At 46.9% G+C, this 20,833-nt stretch overlaps 1 protein-coding gene across 7 annotated transcripts in view; it reads left to right on the forward strand.

Moving 5' to 3' along the window:
* LOC144732392 (large ribosomal subunit protein uL3m-like) overlaps positions 1-20,833 on the forward strand; it is a 32,631-nt gene continuing 11,798 nt past the window's right edge. For 5 of the 7 annotated variants that reach the window (XR_013588197.1, XR_013588198.1, XR_013588196.1 and 2 more), the window contains exons 1-7: positions 91-319; positions 3,341-3,528; positions 8,815-8,906; positions 9,016-9,114; positions 9,694-9,793; positions 11,948-12,008; positions 14,031-14,139. Coding sequence is in view for 1 of the 7 variants with exons in the window: in XM_078613907.1 (XP_078470033.1) it covers positions 153-319; positions 3,341-3,528; positions 8,815-8,906; positions 9,016-9,114; positions 9,694-9,793; positions 11,948-12,008; positions 14,031-14,139 (816 nt within the window). In the remaining 6 variants the exon portion in view is untranslated. Of the gene's footprint in view, positions 320-3,340; positions 3,529-8,814; positions 8,907-9,015; positions 9,115-9,693; positions 9,794-11,947; positions 12,009-14,030; positions 14,140-20,833 lie in introns of all 7 variants that reach the window. The other 2 variants (XR_013588201.1, XM_078613907.1) reach the window with 2 other exon arrangements.

The raw sequence follows: 20,833 nt of genomic DNA on the forward strand, positions 1-20,833 counted from the left end.
GTTCTTGCTGCCGCCATGCCCAAAAACATCTGATCATTAGATTAAAACTTGCTCTGGCGCCAATGAGCAGGGCGGAACCTTTTTCGCCCAGAACCCAGGCCGTGCACAGTTTCCGGCCGGATCAGGCTCGCGTTGCACAACGACCAGGAGGGATGGCGGCGCCCAGGCTGCTGTGCACGCTGGGGTCGCGTGCCCCGCTGCTTTCGCGCTCCTCATCCCGCTCCTCTCTCTCCTGCTCCTTCTCCTCTCTATCACTCGGTGGCCCCTGCTGCCCCGCGGCTGTTCAGCGCCCGCTCCTCTCGCCCGCCACGTGGCTCGGGTAAGAGACCCGCTTGCGCCCGGACACCTCGCGACGCCTCACTCCTGAGCTTAAGCCAGTGATGGAAATTCAACATTCCTGTGTCTGGGGTGAAGTCTATCCACACGACAGTCACTGTATATTATTCCACAAAGTGGTACTCGGATATGAACGATCCACTCCAGATGTACACGTTGACATGTAAACTCAGCCTCATTCCGCAAAGTTGTGAAGGTCCTTTGATCCGAATTCCGCTAAACGTCCTTTATGATCGATGTACGCGTGGGAATGTTGCTGTAGCCGCGCAAACCCTACACGCCGTCGCCTTTAATCAGCATCTTTATTCTGGAGAAATCCGATTAAGCTATTTTAATCCTGGGAGGCGCTTGCTACATGGAGATGCCACCACCGTGAGGTCCCGCGTCACCAGGGGTGGAGGGAACCTGTGGCCCGCGGTCGCATCCGACCCGAGACTTCGTGTTGGTATACAGTACGTACTGTGTACTCGCGGGGCCTTACAGCCGGGCATGATTCATGTGTTTTGTAGAAAAGTAGTTTTCACTTAAATTCGCCAGCGACCCCACAATCCTGACCTACCGATGAAGATCTGGTCCTCCTTGAATCAGATCCGGACACTCCATGGAAGATGTTTGGGAGACTTTCTTTATAAATGGAAAATTAACGAGAGTCCAGTTTGTGACTGAGGTGGTGCGACATCTCAGACCGTGCAACATCTCGTGAATGACTGCCCAATCGGTTCATTCAACGGCGATCTGAAACAAATCCACGCGGCTATGCCTGAAGCAGTTGAATGGATATCAAATCTCGGCATCAATTTGTAATTTGTTGCAAACTCCCAAAATGAAGTTCAACATTTTTACGCCACTTGGGCATCCAGTCATTCAACCCGTGAATGACAGTTCATTTATTTCAGTGCCCTTATTGAACCAGATGTGTTGGTAACCTGATGTTCTGTTTGTTTACAGTGCAGGGAGCCATAGTGCAATGGGGAGCGGTAGTGCAGCGGTTAGCACGCCACGCTACAAACCCGGCGACCAGAATTTGATTCCCGCTCACGGCTACCACCAGTGACGATTATTTGAAACGGTACTGGGCCTCTCCTCAGTCGACTCAGCCTCAAATGAGTAGCTGGAGCGGTGTGTAAACATCGCCACTAGGGAGACAAAGGCGGCCATGCGTAGTGCTGGCCACCCACCCCCTCGTGTGTCGTTCCGGCCTTCATAGGTGCTACTCGCTCACAGCACTGACCCAACAGTCTGTTAAACAGTTAAAGGCTATACGGGGGGGGGAGGGTGCTGGTCTTTGTTTATGTGTTAACCACTTAGCCAATGCAACGGCCATGAAAAGTGCCATTTAAGAACGTTTATGGCCAAGCTCGAGATCTTTTACCTTCTTCCTTATAACTGACTGCCTCTAAAAAATAAATACGTTCACTCTTTATGTACCGTCCTAAGATACGGTCACAATTAGATGTTTTATAAATTAACGAAACCCTTGGAAATTAGATACTCCAGCTCAAGGGATTATCCAAATGCAAAATGTTAACAAATATAACACTAGATTTGAAGCTTTCGTGACTGCAGGAATCCATACTCTTTGGTTCTTTCGGTAAAGTCACGTAGGTATAAAATAAAATAATTCACGACGTTCCGATTGCAACACAAGCAATCATCATCAGGTGGGAAAACCACAGCAATATTTTTTTTCTGAAGTCAGAGAGAGTTGCCGTGGTAAGAGGCTATATAGGTAAGAAAGGGGGGGAGGGGCAAGGGGGGGGGAGAGGGGGTGTGGGGTAGGGGGAGCGCTGCGTGGACGCTAGGAGAGGGAACGTGAAGCTGGGTGGGGGGTAGAAGTGGGCGGGGCTGGAAGTGGGAGGCCGAGAGAGCTGGGGATGCAGGGGGGAAGTTAACTCGGAATAAGTAATATTTAAAAAAAGTTTTTTTTTAAACACGCTTGTATGAAATTTACTAGTAATGGCAGAACTCCCCAACTCCAGGAAGTGGCCCGAAGCTTGCCATAACGTAAAGGACCGTGGCCAATTACAGTTAACGTCAGTTGACCATGGACAATTAGACCCAAGCCAAAACGTAACATATAAAAAAGAATGTTTATAAATATATTTTTAATGATAGAATATAGTATTGTCATCAGTATGACATAAGCATACCAAGTTTGCAGCCGAGACCACATTGGCAAGTGGGTTAAAATTGAGTTACAAGATTTGAGGATACAACAACGACAACATCAACAGACAGAGTGAGTTAAAAGAAGGCGTGTAAAAATAGACTAGTACCCGGCCGATATGATAGACAACAACCACTATAAAGCAGTTAGGGTTTTACCTGGGTAATGACATCCTTCCAATGATTGCTCAATTTGTATCCATCTTCTTGGTTGAAGTTATGTCTGTTTATATATCTGGATGGCTTCATGAACAAACATTTGATAGCAGCCCGAAGGTTTGCAGAGTATGTTTGGATGTTTTGTTTGAGAAGAGACCAGACGGCTCGTTGGGACACTCTGTCTACAGGAAATCCACCCACACAGATTCCTATCTGAAACCTGATTCCCACCACCATCCGGCACAGAAGAATTCCCTTATCAAAACACTACACCATCGAGCCCCCTGCATTTCCAACCAACACCACCTAGCCAGTGAACTGGAACACGTACACCAGGCCCTCAAGATTAATGGGTACTCGGACCACATTCGCAAAGCTGTTTCTCCAACCATGGAGAAACAACCCCCTGAGAAGCCAATCAAAACCATCATGTTGCCATACATAGCAGGTGTGTTGCAATCGAAATGTCGTGATTTATTTTATTTTATACCTACGTGACATTACCGAAAGAACCAAAGAGTAAATATAACACTAACAGAATCCACAACATAGGGTACTTTCTGGGTTATTTGGTCAAACAACATAATTGTAATTTAATTAGGGTGATAATGATAACGGCAGTAATAGATACGGGGCGGCTGATGATTGACTGGACGTGATGTGTGCTGCTCATGTGCAGAGCCGGGTGTGTGGTGAGCGCGCGCTGCGTGTCACGGAGCACCTCAGACACGTGGTGGCACGAGCACCTCTCGGAGGAGAACAACGCCTTCCTGCGGCGCCACATCAAGCAGGAATTTACCGAGCTCACAGCTGCGCGCCTCAACCCCCTGAAGGATGAGCCATGGTCCCGGCACACGTGGACGCCCGGTCAGGGGCACGCGGGGACCCAGAGACCTGGCACTGCACATTCATTCAGCCTGCTACCAAGAATGGGCTTTCATTCTCTTTGTTGTTAATTTATATTTCTGTTGCATTGAAGTGAAACCCTTGCTTCCAATACAATCTCATTACGTGTTGTGGAGCATTACAGGTCATGTAAAAGGAGACCTCTTCTGTGTCTCCTCATTTTCGTCCATCAACCGGTTGGCCAGCTGCATTTGTGTACCTGAGTCTGCTTGATAGAATCCAACAGAAATTTTTGGTTGAGGCTTTTACTGATTTACTCAAGTCACACTATAATTTGATTGGATGTGGTACGTGCTGCTCATGTGGGCCTTACCTGGTGAAATAATAGAAAAAGTGTCGTGTTTAGTTTATTTCGTTGCTTTGATGTTACTCTTCTTTTGCTACTACAGGCATTTTTTTATGAATTTCACTCCTTAATACCTCTGTTAATGTCAAATCATTATTTTACCAGACAGACAGTTTCCTATTCTTCTTGTCTTTCAGTAAAGTCACGTAAATAGGTTCAAATAAAATAACAAAAAACTATGATCATAATCAACGATTTTTGGGTTTAGATCGCGTTATTTATAAATGTGTCGTAACCCTCCACCACCCGACACGGCCAATCAGTAAAAAAAGTGTCACGTTGACAAAAGACAAATAGTTCACTGCTTTAGCCCACCGGTGTGTTGAAGCGTGAAACCACAACATTTACAATTTGAGTACGACGTTTCGCTGGTAATTGCATCCAGCATCATCGGGCAATTCGCCAGAATGGTGAGGCTCTGCTGTGTCTCCCGTTCTTATATAGAGCAGCAGCAGGGTGACGTCATCATTAACTCATCAGGTGCAAAGATTTGAGGGGGGGTTATTGTAATTATATACTTGATTAGTAATACGGCTATTGTTACGATGCGAGTTGTAGATTAGTAATCATTTGGAATGTGTTCTATTGTGATTATGCTACATTAATAATCAGTTAGTGCTTGTTTCCCTTATAAGGAATTGTAATGCATCTTATTTAATAATACGCTTCCAGGCCGCACTAAGCCTGTAGCTGTCCGAGCGATTAAAGTTATTTCTGTTTCTCTCAATCTCAATGGATTCTCTAATTAGTCTTTGCCAGTAGTAACTAGTTTTACACAACACTTCAACGTTGTCAAAATCAATTGAGTGTCCCTGTTGGCAAGCATGTTCAGCCACTGCCGACAGTTGTGTTTGCGATAGTTTAATATTTCTCTGGTGTTCTTTTAGTCTTACACTAACGTTACGCCCTGTCTGTCCAATATAGCATCTGCCACATACACAATTAATCCGATATACACCTTCTGTTGATAATTTAGGTAGTTCGTCTTTAGTGCACGTTACTAGTTGTTGAATTTTGTGTACTGTACCAAATCTTACTGTAATGTTTTGCTTTTGCAAAACACGGGCTAATTTGTCAGTTACTCCTGAGATAAATGGTATTTTTATTGTTTTAATAATCTGATCGCTTTCAGCAGTGTTGCTTTGCGATCGTGATTTGGCATTTAGTGCTCTGTTAATTTGAGCATTATTGTAGCCATTCTGTCTTAGTGCTTCTTTAACATGTTTAATCTCTCTCACTAGACTTTCATCATCTGACACTGTTTTAGCCCGATGTATGAGCGTCTTAATAAGAGAGGATTTCTGAGCTGGGTGATGATGTGAATCTGCATTCAGATAGGCATCAGTGTGCGTTTGCTTTCTGTAAACGCTGTGTGTTATTTTACCATTTAGGCCATGCCCAAGTAAAATATCCAGGAACGGGAGTGTGTTATTCACCTCCATTTCCATGGTGAACTGAATGGCCGGGTTTTGTGCATTGAGATGATTTAGAAAATCGTTAAGTGTATCTTTACCATGTGGCCAGACAACCAAAGTGTCATCCACATATCTAAACCAAAAGGATGGTTTTAATGTGCTCGAGGCAAGTGCTCTGGTTTCCATGTACAAATTTGCTATAGCAAATTTGTACATGGAAAACTTTGAAACCAGAGCACTTGCCTCGAGCACATTAAAACCATCCTTTTGGTTTAGATATGTGGATGACACTTTGGTTGTCTGGCCACATGGTAAAGATACACTTAACGATTTTCTAAATCATCTCAATGCACAAAACCCGGCCATTCAGTTCACCATGGAAATGGAGGTGAATAACACACTCCCGTTCCTGGATATTTTACTTGGGCATGGCCTAAATGGTAAAATAACACACAGCGTTTACAGAAAGCAAACGCACACTGATGCCTATCTGAATGCAGATTCACATCATCACCCAGCTCAGAAATCCTCTCTTATTAAGACGCTCATACATCGGGCTAAAACAGTGTCAGATGATGAAAGTCTAGTGAGAGAGATTAAACATGTTAAAGAAGCACTAAGACAGAATGGCTACAATAATGCTCAAATTAACAGAGCACTAAATGCCAAATCACGATCGCAAAGCAACACTGCTGAAAGCGATCAGATTATTAAAACAATAAAAATACCATTTATCTCAGGAGTAACTGACAAATTAGCCCGTGTTTTGCAAAAGCAGAACATTACAGTAAGATTTGGTACAGTACACAAAATTCAACAACTAGTAACGTGCACTAAAGACGAACTACCTCAATTATCAACAGAAGGTGTATATCGGATTAATTGTGTATGTGGCAGATGCTATATTGGACAGACAGGGCGTAACGTTAGTGTAAGACTAAAAGAACACCAGAGAAATATTAAACTATCGCAAACACAACTGTCGGCAGTGGCTGAACATGCTTGCCAACAGGGACACTCAATTGATTTTGACAACGTTGAAGTGTTGTGTAAAACTAGTTACTACTGGCAAAGACTAATTAGAGAATCCATTGAGATTGAGAGAAACAGAAATAACTTTAATCGCTCGGACAGCTACAGGCTTAGTGCGGCCTGGAAGCGTATTATTAAATAAGATGCATTACAATTCCTTATAAGGGAAACAAGCACTAACTGATTATTAATGTAGCATAATCACAATAGAACACATTCCAAATGATTACTAATCTACAACTCGCATCGTAACAATAGCCGTATTACTAATCAAGTATATAATTACAATAACCCCCCCTCAAATCTTTGCACCTGATGAGTTAATGAGTTAATGATGACGTCACCCTGCTGCTGCTCTATATAAGAACGGGAGACACAGCAGAGCCTCACCATTCTGGCGAATTGCCCGATGATGCTGGATGCAATTACCAGCGAAACGTCGTACTCAAATTGTAAATGTTGTGGTTTCACGCTTCAACACACCGGTGGGCTAAAGCAGTGAACTATTTGTCTTTTGTCAACGTGACACTTTTTTTACTGATTGGCCGTGTCGGGTGGTGGAGGGTTACGACACATTTATAAATAACGCGATCTAAACCCAAAAATCGTTGATTATGAACAATATTGGTCGCGAAAGCCTACGTGTTAAAAAAACTATGATGTTTCGATCGCAACGCAAGCGGTCGTCATCAGGAAAAGGGGGTTAGCCTCTAAAGGCAAACTGTTTATAAAGGTTTGAAATGGGCGTAGCTCAAGTGTCATCAGCATGGGTGGGGCAGCTGATGTTAATGTAAGTGATGGTACTCGTAGAGGGCAACGACGGTGCTGGTGGTGGATTTCCACAAATTATAGGGATGCCAGGTCTAAAATGGAAACATAGCCAGTTATAATTTAAACTAGTTGATAATGTCCTTCCAGTGATTGCTTAGTTTCTACCCATCTTCTCAGTTCAAATTGTGTCTTTGTATATATGGATGGCTTCATGAACGAATCTTTGTTGATAGCCAGTGGGTTTGCAAAGTACCTTCGTCTTAGAGAAATCTATTTCATGTGAGCCCACTGCATTAAAATAATGATCAGCCACGGCGAGGTATTGGTCCTACCGTGTTCCAGGTCTGACTTATGTTCACGAACACGGTCCGAGACATGTCGCTTAGTTTCCCCAATGTAACTACTGCCGCAAATACAGCTTAGTTTGTAGACGCCAGGGTATTGCATGTCAGGGATCACATCCTTCACAAATGGGATCAGATCACGAATTTTATGTACTGTGTTAAATCGAACCTGTATCTTGTGTTTGCTCATGATTTTGGAAATCTTTTTGGTGACCTCTGCTATGTATGGCAAGGTGATGGTTTTGATTTTGTCCTCAGATGGTTCTTTCCCAATGGTTGAGGTAATAACTTTACGGATTGTGTAGTCTGAATATCCATTCGTCTCGAGAGCTTGGTGTACGTGTTCCAGTTCACTGGCGAGGTGATGATTGTCAGAAATACATCGAGCTCTATGGTGTGGAGTTTTGATGAGGGAATTCTTCTGGGATGGATGGTGGTGGGAGTCAGGTTTTAGGTAGGCATCCGTATGGGTGGCTTTCCTGTAGACAGTGTCCCATTGAGCCATCAGGTCTCTTTTGGATTAAAACATCCAAGAATGGTTGCTTGCCATCCTTTTCCACCTCCATGGTGAATTTGATGGCTGGGTGTATGGAATTGATGTGGTTGAGGAATTGGTTCAGAGCTGGTCGGCCATGTGGCCGACCAAGTAAAGACAGTTTTCTGTCATCCATACTCACTTAAACTACCATGTGGGGGACAGTACATCAGTTATCTCATTATATGCTATATTCTTAGGTTTTTTCGGTAAAGTCACGTAGGTAAAAAATTTAAATTAATAAAAGTAAAATAAAGATCAAATAAAAATCACGACGTTTCGGAGGCAACACAAGCTTCCGTCTTCAGGTGGAAGCTTGTGTTATCTCCGAAACGTCGTGATTTTTATTTTATTTTTATTTTACTTTTATTAATTTTAATTTTTTACCTACGTGACTTTACCGAAATAACCTAAGAATATGAATCCTTGCAGTCATGAAAACTTCAAATCTAGAATTATTATATGCTCTTACTCTCAGCTTTGGAACTCCCATCTATTGTGTTCATCCACAATTCAAGAATGGTGCTCATCTGTTGTAGTATCTGGGTAGCTAATGAGCCAACACGTCACACTGTAGTGAAGTCGCTGCAGTGATAGTGCTAAGTTTGTGTCCCGGAAAGTCATTTTAAATCTTTCTGTCCAACAAAAATTCAAATGCATGTCGGATAGCCCAGTATGCATAACCCATGTATGCATCTACAAACCAACAGCTGTTTGATTTTTAGATTATGTCTGTGCTCACTCGCAGTACTTGCCCCAAGAGTGTGCTGTGTGATGGCTGAACATGGTGCTGTGTGCGTTCAGGCTCACGGAGAGTTGGTCTTGTTGCTGTTAAACTGGGCATCGTGCCAGCCTGGACCAAATCTGGTGAAAAGCAACCCGTCACCGTCTTGCAGGTTTGTGTAGCTAGCTCTGTTCCGTGGGATCCACACGCTCACCAGCTGCCTGTCGGCCCCAGTGCTAATGTGGTCACCCACTCCACTCATGCCTCTGTATGCCGCACAGGTGCAGGACTGCCACGTGCTGCAGCACCTCTCCAAGGAGGAGTACGACGGTGTAACGGATGTCCTCCTTGTAGGCGGAAAAAACGTCTCTCCATTTAGTGTACGTCACTCACTGGTTGACCCATATGCTCGTTTGCTTGCTCGCTAGCTTGATAACTCGGTTACCCCTACGCTCACTTGCTCAGCCTGCGTTAACGGACTTGGTCACTTGCTTGCTTACTCAATTGCTTGCTCACTCACTGATTGTCTTATTAACTTCCTCATTCAGTAATTCGCTCACTCACACTTGCTGACTTGCAGACTAGCTACCTTGCTCGCTCAGTGACTCGCTCCTTCGCTCACATGCTTACTTAAAACACATTCCTTCGGAGTGGGCAGGTAGGAACTTGGTTGGACAGCGCATTCATGCAATCCGTGTCACGCAGCGCAATCTGCGTGGGGCGGCGCGTCACGTGGTGCTGAGCCTGCCCGAAGCGCTCTATGAAATACAAATCGAGGGCGGCGTGGCTATGCACGACAGACAGACAAATAATCCCTGTTGGGCAGTGTGGAACTGTTGTTCCTACCTGTATCACACACTTGCTTACTGGCTTGCTCATGCACTGTTGCCTAATTAAATAATGAACAATGTATTTAATTGCTGATTATTATGATAATGATTATGATGGTTCTGCCTCAGCACTCGAGGGTTCACTTGGAGCGGTGCCGCTTGGCTGGAGTTCCTCCCAAGCAGAAGGTGTCAGTCTTTGAGGTGTCCAAGCACGCCCTTGTCAAGCCAGGTGACAGCGCCTTCATACCCAGCAGTGCAAGACTTAAACCATTAACACTGCCATTAGCACCATCGCCAGAACCATGGACAGCACCACCATCAGTACCAAGTGCATCAGCACCATATATATCACTCTAAATACGAGTGCCATTGTGCCATCATCAGCCCCACCATCCTCATCACCACCAGAATTATGACCGGAACTACTATAACCATAGTGGATATCATCACCACTCTTGTGCCACTGTCAGCACCACGAACATCAGCACCAAAAATAGTTCCATCACAATAGACATCGCAACACTACCTCCATCAGCACCGCTATGGAGCAAACATCTCGCCTGAACCATCAAGAAATTACATCCAGTAATACCCCGATGTACGTCCTCCCGCTGTACGTACTTTAGCTTTAACCTACTCAACTTACTGATACCCAATCCCGTTTTATGTACCGTGGTACCTCGCCAGAACGCACTCGAGATTTACGAGCTTTACCGTTAAGACCCCGACGTTGTTTACACTGCACGTCGACATTTGGGCACCAGTTGGCGCCCACGCGTTAGTGTCCCTGACTGACTGGCTATCGTCTCTTCTATGGGCACACGTTCAGTATCAATATTTTTCCCCACATACCGTATTTATGACGATTATGTTTATACAAGTGTAAACTATTTTAATATGTTAAATAAATAATATATATAGTATAATAGACAAGGTAATATTTTAAAATATGAATAATATACACGTTCACACCGATGGTTGTACAGTATAGATGTGCAATGGGTTATTGAGCATCTTCAGTTTAGGTACTGCGCCAGGTTACGATCCACCATTCCATCTCTTTGCTTCGATTTAAGTACAGCAAAAGCTCTGTTATCCGGCACTTTACCACCCGAAATGGTTTATTAACCGGTGTCTGTCATAGACGGTGATACGAATCTTCCTTCACTTATCCGGAAAAATTCCGAAATCCATCCGGTATCTTGTCATGTGCTTCTCAGAGATCTGTTGTTTACGGAAGCTTTAGGATGCTGCCAGATGGTGGGGCTAGCAGCAGTCTCAATTGCAAACACAAGGTGCATTCAGAAGCAGCTGAGAGGCAGTAAATGTAGAGTATACTATTTACAGTGTAGTCTTAAGTTATATAATAAGTGTAGTGTTATAAGTGTGACACTTGAGCGATCTGGGTGTATGCCATATGCACTGCCTAACCTAAATTTGTTTCACTGTACTGTATATACAGTACTGTATACTGTACTTTAAACTATCCCACTGCTTTTCGACAATCAACTTGGAATGTGTGTATATTCAACTTCTTTCACACCATACATTAGCCGACCGTGCTCAACGGAGGTGCGGGGGAAGGACAACAAACTAAACAAAAAAAACAGTTATAAAGAAATTCGTTTTCAATTTAGATTTAACAATGCATAGCTCCAGTGGCTTCCTAATATCGGAAGGAAGAGCAGTCCAGACGGCCGCAGAAGCACGTCTGAAAGCGCGCGATGCAGTGACCATCTTTGTTCAATGGTTATCCAAAAGCCGCTGCGAAGATTACCGAAGTTTGTGTGATGGTTGATGCTCTTTGATGAGATCACCAACGTATTATGATTAATTTGTCGCAACCACTTTGTGTGTAATGAGTGAAACCTTATAGAATGTTCTACGACTTATTGGTGAGTACCTCTGTAAATGTCTTATATCATAGTTAAAATGTAGGCTTAGTTTTAGTCTTGAAGAGTTTTTTGTAATTAAAAAATTTGGTGAACTATAAGTATAACTCTCAAATAACCGGCACATTTGATTAACCGGCACCCTCCATTCCCCATGGATGCCGAATAACAGAAATTTTGCTGTACTTTCAATTTACGTTCTGGTTTTCAGGAACGCATCATGGGCGTAAACATGGTATGCCTGTCAATGAATACGAATGAGATCAGAAAGAACTGGTTCTTGCATTGAATTGTGACGATTCAGTGAATCACTGGGGTGGGGAGGGGAGGCAGCGGAACCAGTCCTTATCAGGTCATCACCAAGACTGCCACCATCACCGTGCACTGCCACCTTCATTACCTGCACCTTCAACAACACTGTCATCTGCACCCATAATTGACACCAGCGCTGGCTTGAATCTCACTGCTTTGCGATGCCCATCTTGTTGCAGGAACCCCGCTCTACGCCGCCCACTTTCGGCCTGGGCAGTACGTGGACGTCACGGCCAAAACGTGAGCGCCACTCCCCCCCTCCCCCACCCCGAGTTCTCAACCATTGGTTTATTCTCACCCTCTGATCCCCCTCCATGCTGTCACTGCCACTTAGAGGAAGACAAACCCAGAGAGCCCACACCTGCTGTATGACTGCAGGGAATTTTAAGTCTTCTTTTTCTCACCATCAAATAATAAAAGTTGTGTTGTAGAGCCCGCGGCACGCAGTGTAATTGTACGTATGTACATGTCTACATGAGCTTTTAATGTTTTGGGTTATAACGCTCATGAGATTAACTGGTAGAAGATGACCAGTAAAAGGTAAAGCCCTGGAATTGCTTGTTCATGCCACTGCTGGTGGAAGGGCTTCTTGAGAGAGAAAGTCCGAGACATACCATTGTGCATTGCCAAACTGGGTTGCTGGTATACATGTGTAGTGACGCAGATCGGAGACGATAATACTTGGAGGCACTTCTTTATTTCACAAGCACCATCGGGATAAATACACACCCTACGTGGGTGCACACTATTATAATTAAGACCGTCTATTGTCGGCGGCACTACTTAGAACAGTTGGTAGGCTGTCTGACTAACAGCACCCCGGGGTGGTGATGACGGAGACGACGACAAGGAGATAGTGACGACGAGATGGTGACGACGGTGATCTTGAACAGCACGACGGGGATTCCACTTCCAGCAACAGCCCCGAGCTCCCACTCAGGGCCCCCTCTTATACTCCTAGCGTGGTCTTGCTCCGCCCCGGCCACGCCCCCCTTCTGGAACCTACTAGCGGGTTCCCGGGGCTTCCCGATGGGCCCCTTTTATAATCTTTCCCATAGATGTCCCCCTTTCATATATATCGTGGTCTGCTAATGCGAATTCTGCTGTACACCGCAGTTACCCTTTTCCGCCAGCAGCCAGCCCTATACCCCTACACGTGTGAGGCTGAGTGTGTGTGGGGAGTGGTGCAACAGTGGTTCCTGTGCTGCACCACGAACCCAGTGACTGGAGTTTGATTCCCACTTATAGCCAACATTAGTGACGAATAAATGAACTGGTCCTGGGCCTCCCCTAGGTTCACTCGGCCTTAAATTAATATCTGGTGTAGTGTGTAAACATCAGCACATGAGAGGGAAAAATACGGCCGGGTGAGGTGCTGGCCACCTACCCCCTCGTGTGCCGTGTTGGCCTAAATAGGTGCGCGTGAACAGCACTTGCCCCAACAATCTGTTAAAGGCTACAAGGGGAATCTTTATCTACAGTATTGTAAAGGTATCCCTCGGTGTATGGATATTCGGTTTACGAAATTTTGCATAAACGAAATTGACAAATTATGGATACTTTTCGATAAACGAAATTTTATTTCTGCCTTCACGAAATTTCACTCTGGCACACCCCATGAGATTACACAAGAACCATACGGGAGGCTGCGTCGTCATCCATCCCCGACAGCGTCATGGTGTCCCTGTAGTGCAATAGTAGCAACACCTCCACATCACCTCTACAGTCATTCCAACATGCAGCAGATATTTAGTTGAGTTCCCTGAAAAGGATGTTTTAATTAATTAATTATTACTTTATTGCTTTAATAATTATGTTCTTTATTATTATTTTGTATTGTGAAAAGAGATATAGGTGTATATTTTTAGGTTAGGAGTAGAGTTGGAATGACTATCTAAAACACATCCCTGATTTTTTGTATTGAAAGCCGTTTATATTCACGAAATTTCAGTTTACTTGTGTTTTTTCAGGAAGAAGGCATCCCATTTGTAAATCGAGGCTTACCTGGCAACTTGAGTTCAATTCCTGAAATCAAATGGCCACGATATATAACTCTGGTGTAAATCGGTATTTGAGGCTAGCCTCGGCTGACTCGGGTTCAAATGTGTGCATTGAGGCGCTGTGACGAGGGTGGCCCGATGAGTGTGCCCCCGGCCACACCTTAAACCCCCCCTCCCCGCACCCCCCCACACCATGCTTTGCCGGCCTGAAAGCATGGTCCCTTGCGGTCTTTGAGGCTGATGTGTGATCTGTGTGTGGCAGCATTGGCAAGGGCTTCCAGGGCGTGATGAAGCGGTGGGGCTACTCGGGGCAGCCGGCCACTCACGGGCAGACCAAGACGCACCGGCGCATGGGCGCCATCGCGGCCGCGGTGAGAGAGAACAACCCTGGCGTTCCCTAACCCCAACAACAAACACGACCATTCCTTAACGCTGACAATATCGCTAACCTTAAACCCCATAACACTAGCGCCAACGTTCTGCTTAAGCCCAGTCTGTAATGTAACCCGAGTGTTAACACGAGGTAGAATCCCTGATTTCTAAACCAAACCTCAGCCTTGATCCACATGCTAGCATCGGCTCTAACCCCAACACCACCATGAGTCTTAACTGCCCTCTCTGTCCTGTGCCGGTATTTGCGCAATATTAATTTCATACGGGACTTTCACGAAGGAACTTATTTTTCACAAAGTCTGCAGTAGATTCAGAATAGGGGACGATGTTGCTCTATGTGATCCCAATTGAGTCATTTGCAGGTAATTTGTCAAATTTGGACTTGATGCGAGCACACAATGGCCTACTCTTTTTGAATGACATGACACGATCTTTAACAGACATCTTGCAGGCAATGCACCCACGGTATTATAAAATCCTAATCTTTAATTGGACTGGAAGAATCCGATGAGGTATGAAGCTATTTTTCACGGATGTCCTGTAGAGGTGGGGCATCAACATAGGAGTTCAAAGTAGAGAATGTAAGCAATTCACTCATGAACAAATAAAAATAAAGTATAGTAGAGGTTTTTTTGGGTTAGATCGCGTAAATATATAAATGTGTCGTTAAAGCCCGCCACCACCCGACACAGCCGACTAGTAAGGGTTGTCACGTGAACAGAACATCCACTTCGTCACTAGTCCAGCACACCGGTTTGTTGGAGAGCCAAGCCACAATATTTTAAATCTGAGTAGGACGTTTCGCTAGGATTACAACTAGCTTCATCAGGCGACAGCCAGATTTGTGGAGAAGTCTTACTGTTTCGTTCCTTATATAGAGGCGTAGATGTGGTGACCACGCTTCTGCGCTCTTGCACTCGCGTGGGGGGTGGGGGATTACTGAGGCAACGTACATTATGCATGTACATTATGCAAGCCCTTTAAACTTATCTTTCCTGTCTGTTGTGTTTGTTAAAATAGCCCTACCAACGGTAATCCCTATTGAAGTAGGCATGTATTTAAATAATGTATTATTTTATTATTATTCAATACCCTTGTTGTTATTCTGCCTTGCCCAAGCTTGCATTTAGTGTTGTCAAATCGGCAGGAAGTTACATACTTATATAATCTTGACTTAAAGCTTTCGTGACTGGAGAAATTCATATTCTTTGGGTCTTTATACTCTTAGGTTTTTTCGGTAAAGTCACGTAGGTAAAAATAAAAAACAAAATAAAAATAATAGAAATAATAATAGAAATAAAATAATAAATCACGACGTTTCGGAGGCAACACAAGTCTCCGTCATCAGGTGGGACCGTCACAGCTAGATTTACTGTATCAAGTGAGGCAAAATTCCAAGAGACAAGCTCTTAAATATAAGTTAAGGAGGGGGGAGGGGCTTATCTGAATGTGGTAGCCAATGAATGGAACGTGTTGGGGGGGGGGGTGCTGAAAGAGAACAATAGGTGCACATGTTGTCGTTTTACCCAGTGTTGGTTGACAATCCAAATACAAAAAGGAGAGTACTGTTAAACGCTGGGGATGTCAACACTCGGTAAAGTAGAATAGTACCTGTGTAGTGGTGATACGCGCTGGGTGTATATGTCGTGTGCCAGCGCGTATGTACGGGTGTGTGTGTGGTGACGCGCGCTGACGGGGAGGAGCAGGCGTCAGTGCGCGGGTGGGGGTAGTGCTGCTGATTGGCTGTGTGCCGGTGACGCGCCCAGAGGGAGTGATCGGGTAGCAGCGCGGTGTGATTGGTCGGAGAGTGGAAACACGCGCTGAGCGGAACCGGATCGTGGGGATAGCGCGTGGGGATTGGGTAACGGAGGAGCGGTGCCGACGTTGAGGTCCGCATCCGCTCCGTCTCCCGGGAAGAAGGGGTATATAAGGTGATGCACAGAGGAGCAAGGGGCAGAAGTGGAACCATCTAAGAATGAAGACGAAGGTGTAGAGATAGAGCCCGGAGAGGAGAGAAATGGAGAGTAGAAGAGAGTAAGGTATAGTGTGTAGCCAGCGAGATAGAAAGGTCTACACGAGCTGAGTAATGTATAGTGTGTAGCCAGCGAGATAGAAAGGTCTACACGAGCTGAGTAATGTATAGTGTGTAGCCAGCGAGATAGAAAGGTCTACACGAGCTGAGTAATGTATAGTGTGTAGCCAGCGAGATAGAACGGTCTGCACGAGCCGAGTATGCATACGGTGTAGCCAGCGAGAGAGAACGGTCTGCACGAGCCGAGTATGCATACGGTGTAGCCAGCGAGAGAGAACGGTCTGCACGAGCCGAGTATGCATACGGTGTAGCCAGCGAGAGAGAACGGTCTGCACGAGCCGAGTATGCATACGGTGTAGCCAGCGAGAGAGAGGCAAAGTCTACACGAGGCGAGAGAGGAGAGTGTAGCAGAGGCGCAGAGTCTACACGAGGCGAGAGAAGAGTGTAGCCGAGGCGCGGAGTCTACACGAGGCACAGAGAGCCGGCAGCACAGAATCCTGAGTCAAGAGAAGTGCGGTGTGAAGAAGAGAGGCCACGCGTTGTATTGTTACAAGTCAAGATTTAATAAAAGAAGTGTGTTCCCGTCAAGGAGTTTCCTGCCGTCATTTTCCAATACTTCATCTGGCGTCAGAAGTGAAACGGGCTTCCAAGTATGGAGACGAGGAAGACCCGTAGGACCCACGGGATTGACCGCGAGGAAGACCTGGACGACTCGGAGCCGCTGGTGGCGGGGGGTGAGGAAGAGGACTTGCCCACGCTGCAGGGTCCGTCGACGGCGCCGGCCGAGCGACCGGGGACAGACGCCGGGCTTCGTGAGGCGCACTCCCGACTGGCGGAGCTGCTGCTCGCCGCCGCGTCCATCTTGGCGGAGATCAGCTCGTCGGGAGGAGCGGGGACGGTGGGGGACATTTTACAAGGTCGCCCCGCAGATTCCCGCCAAAACGAATGGGGGATTCCCGCCATTGCGCCTGGGCCTACTTTTGGCGGGAACGGCGAGCGCCACGTGGTGGTGGGTTCCCAAGCGCGCGCATCGACTTCATCAGCGCGCGAGGGGGTCCGCCATCTTACGTCTGCTGCTGGAGCCGCCATCTTAGACACCGACGGACAGGCGGAGAGGAACCACGAGGCGGATGACTTCATTTTTCAGCAGCGCCTGCCCACGTTGTCAGCCTTCAAGGCGGAAGGCGGAGACTGGGGCCAATTTCAGCGAAGGTTTTTGGCGCATCAAGAGATGTCAGCGTGGTCCGATGCTACGGCGCTGCGGGCATTGCCCGCCATGCTGGACGACGATGCGCTCGCGGCCTTCAGGGCTGCACGGAAGTCGGACCGCTCCACGCTGAAGGATGCGCTGGGTTTGTTGGCCAGGGTCTACGGGCCTCCCTCTACATGCCGCCATCAGTTCTACGCAAGACGGAAAGCGGCCACGGAGACCGCGCTGGCCTATCGCACGGCGTTGTTGGCTCTTGCTGATGCTGCGTTCCCTCGGATGGACGAGGAGGGCCAAGACGCGATGGTTTTGGAGCAGCTGCTCAAGTTGGCGCAGGACCTGGGGGTCCCTATCAACACAGCTGATGACATTGATATTTCTTCTTTGAGAGTCGCCACGAGTATTCAAGCGCACGAGGCCCTACAACGGAAGCAAGGCGTTGGTTGCAACGCTGCTGTCGTCGCAGCCCCGGGGTTGGTGGTCGCCGAACCCCAAGTCGTCAGCCCACGAGAGGAGGCGTTCGCCACGGGACGACCAGGGGACTGGAGGCCGGGGGCCCGGTCGCCTCTGCGATCGGGCCGAAAGTCGGAGCAACCAAGATCTACTCCGACCCTCGTCACGTGCTATAACTGCGGCCTCCGGGGCCACGTGGCGTCCGGGTGCCGCGCTCCGCGGCAGCGCGCCATGGGAGCTCGGCTGGACGACGACCGAGAGCCCAAGTCATCTCTACAATCCCCGGTGTCTCGGAACTGACAGCTGCCGATCACCGGCGGCCGGATCTCCGCGGCGGGGCCGGCCCTTTCAGGCCCGTTCCGCGCCGTCTGGAGCGGCCGGAACCGCCGGACGGTCGTCAGTGTCCCGCCCCATACGATGGACCAGCCAGACGGACTCGCGCCAGGTCGTGCTACTTTGCATGACCTGCCTCGTGAGGAGTCGGGGCAGTTGGAGCGCCTCGTCACTGCGTGTAGTCGCAGGGACGTGGGGCGCGTTCGTTTCGAATTTGCTCGTATCGTGTTATTGTTGACTTTTCGCGTTCATTGTCAATCTGTACATAGTTATTCTTGTTGTTGTTGTTGTCGTGTTATGTTACGGGGCACACTCGGGGGGTTATGGGGTTTTTTTTTGTTGGTTGTCGTTTTATCGTCGTGGTTGGTTGTTGTTAGCAGCCGGGCCGGCTGCGAGCTATGTGGGAGGGGGTGATGTAGTGGTGATACGCGCTGGGTGTATATGTCGTGTGCCAGCGCGTATGTACGGGTGTGTGTGTGGTGACGCGCGCTGACGGGGAGGAGCAGGCGTCAGTGCGCGGGTGGGGGTAGTGCTGCTGATTGGCTGTGTGCCGGTGACGCGCCCAGAGGGAGTGATCGGGTAGCAGCGCGGTGTGATTGGTCGGAGAGTGGAAACACGCGCTGAGCGGAACCGGATCGTGGGGATAGCGCGTGGGGATTGGGTAACGGAGGAGCGGTGCCGACGTTGAGGTCCGCATCCGCTCCGTCTCCCGGGAAGAAGGGGTATATAAGGTGATGCACAGAGGAGCAAGGGGCAGAAGTGGAACCATCTAAGAATGAAGACGAAGGTGTAGAGATAGAGCCCGGAGAGGAGAGAAATGGAGAGTAGAAGAGAGTAAGGTATAGTGTGTAGCCAGCGAGATAGAAAGGTCTACACGAGCTGAGTAATGTATAGTGTGTAGCCAGCGAGATAGAAAGGTCTACACGAGCTGAGTAATGTATAGTGTGTAGCCAGCGAGATAGAAAGGTCTACACGAGCTGAGTAATGTATAGTGTGTAGCCAGCGAGATAGAACGGTCTGCACGAGCCGAGTATGCATACGGTGTAGCCAGCGAGAGAGAACGGTCTGCACGAGCCGAGTATGCATACGGTGTAGCCAGCGAGAGAGAACGGTCTGCACGAGCCGAGTATGCATACGGTGTAGCCAGCGAGAGAGAACGGTCTGCACGAGCCGAGTATGCATACGGTGTAGCCAGCGAGAGAGAGGCAAAGTCTACACGAGGCGAGAGAGGAGAGTGTAGCAGAGGCGCAGAGTCTACACGAGGCGAGAGAAGAGTGTAGCCGAGGCGCGGAGTCTACACGAGGCACAGAGAGCCGGCAGCACAGAATCCTGAGTCAAGAGAAGTGCGGTGTGAAGAAGAGAGGCCACGCGTTGTATTGTTACAAGTCAAGATTTAATAAAAGAAGTGTGTTCCCGTCAAGGAGTTTCCTGCCGTCATTTTCCAATACTTCACCTGTAAAATAAGATGGTCCAAATATGTGTAGTTAAATCTTTTTTGTATGGTTAATAACATCTTTCCAATGATTACTCAGTTTGTACCCATCATCACGGTTGAAGTTATGTCTGTGTTTGTATATCTGGATGGCTTCATGTACAAACCTTTGATGGTAGCCAGAAGGTTTGCAGAGCACCTTGGTCTCGGAAAAGACAATATCATGAGAGCCCACAGCGTTGTAGCAATGATCGGCAACAGCGGAAGACTTAATTTTGCCGTGTTTCAGATCTGACTTGTGCTCGCGGACACGATCAGAGACATCACGTTTCGTTTCCCCAATGTATCAATCACCACAGCTGCAACTCAGTTTATAGACTCCAGGGTATTGCAAGTCAGGAATGACATCCTTCACAGATGGAAATATATCACGGATTTTATGTACTGTACTGAATCGGACTTGGATCTTATGTTTGTTTAGAATTTTGGAGATATTTTTGGTCACGCCTGCTATGTATGGCAACGTGATAGTGTTGATCGGAGTTTCAAGTGGCTGTTTTTGTGAAGGATGTCAATCCTGACTTGCAATACCCTGGAGTCTATAAACTGAGTTGCAGCTGTGGTGATTGTTACATTGGGGAAACGAAACGTCATGTCTCTGATCGTGTCCGCGAGCACAAGTCAGATCTGAAACACGGCAAAATTGAGTCTTCCGCCGTTGCCGATCATTGCTACAACGCTGTGGGCTCTCATGATATTGTCTTTTCCGAGACCAAGGTGCTCTGCAAACCTTCTGGCTACCATCAAAGGTTTGTACATGAAGCCATCCAGATATACAAACACAGACATAACTTCAACCGTGATGATGGGTACAAACTGAGTAATCATTGGAAAGATGTTATTAACCATACAAAAAAGATTTAACTACACATATTTGGACCATCTTATTTTACAGGTACTATTCTACTTTACCGAGTGTTGACATCCCCAGCGTTTAACAGTACTCTCCTTTTTGTATTTGGATTGTCAACCAACACCGGGTAAAACGACAACATGTGCACCTATTGTTCTCTTTCAGCCCCACCCCCCCCCCAACACGTTCCATTCATTGGCTACCACATTCAGATAAGCCCCTCCCCCCTCCTTAACTTGTATTTAAAATTGTATTTAAGAGCTTGTCTCTTGGAATTTTGCCTCACTTGATACAGTAAATCT

This window comes from Lampetra planeri, chromosome 42, assembly GCF_965212315.1.
Source record: "Lampetra planeri chromosome 42, kcLamPlan1.2.h2, whole genome shotgun sequence".
NCBI classification, from domain to species: Eukaryota; Metazoa; Chordata; class Hyperoartia; order Petromyzontiformes; family Petromyzontidae; genus Lampetra; species Lampetra planeri.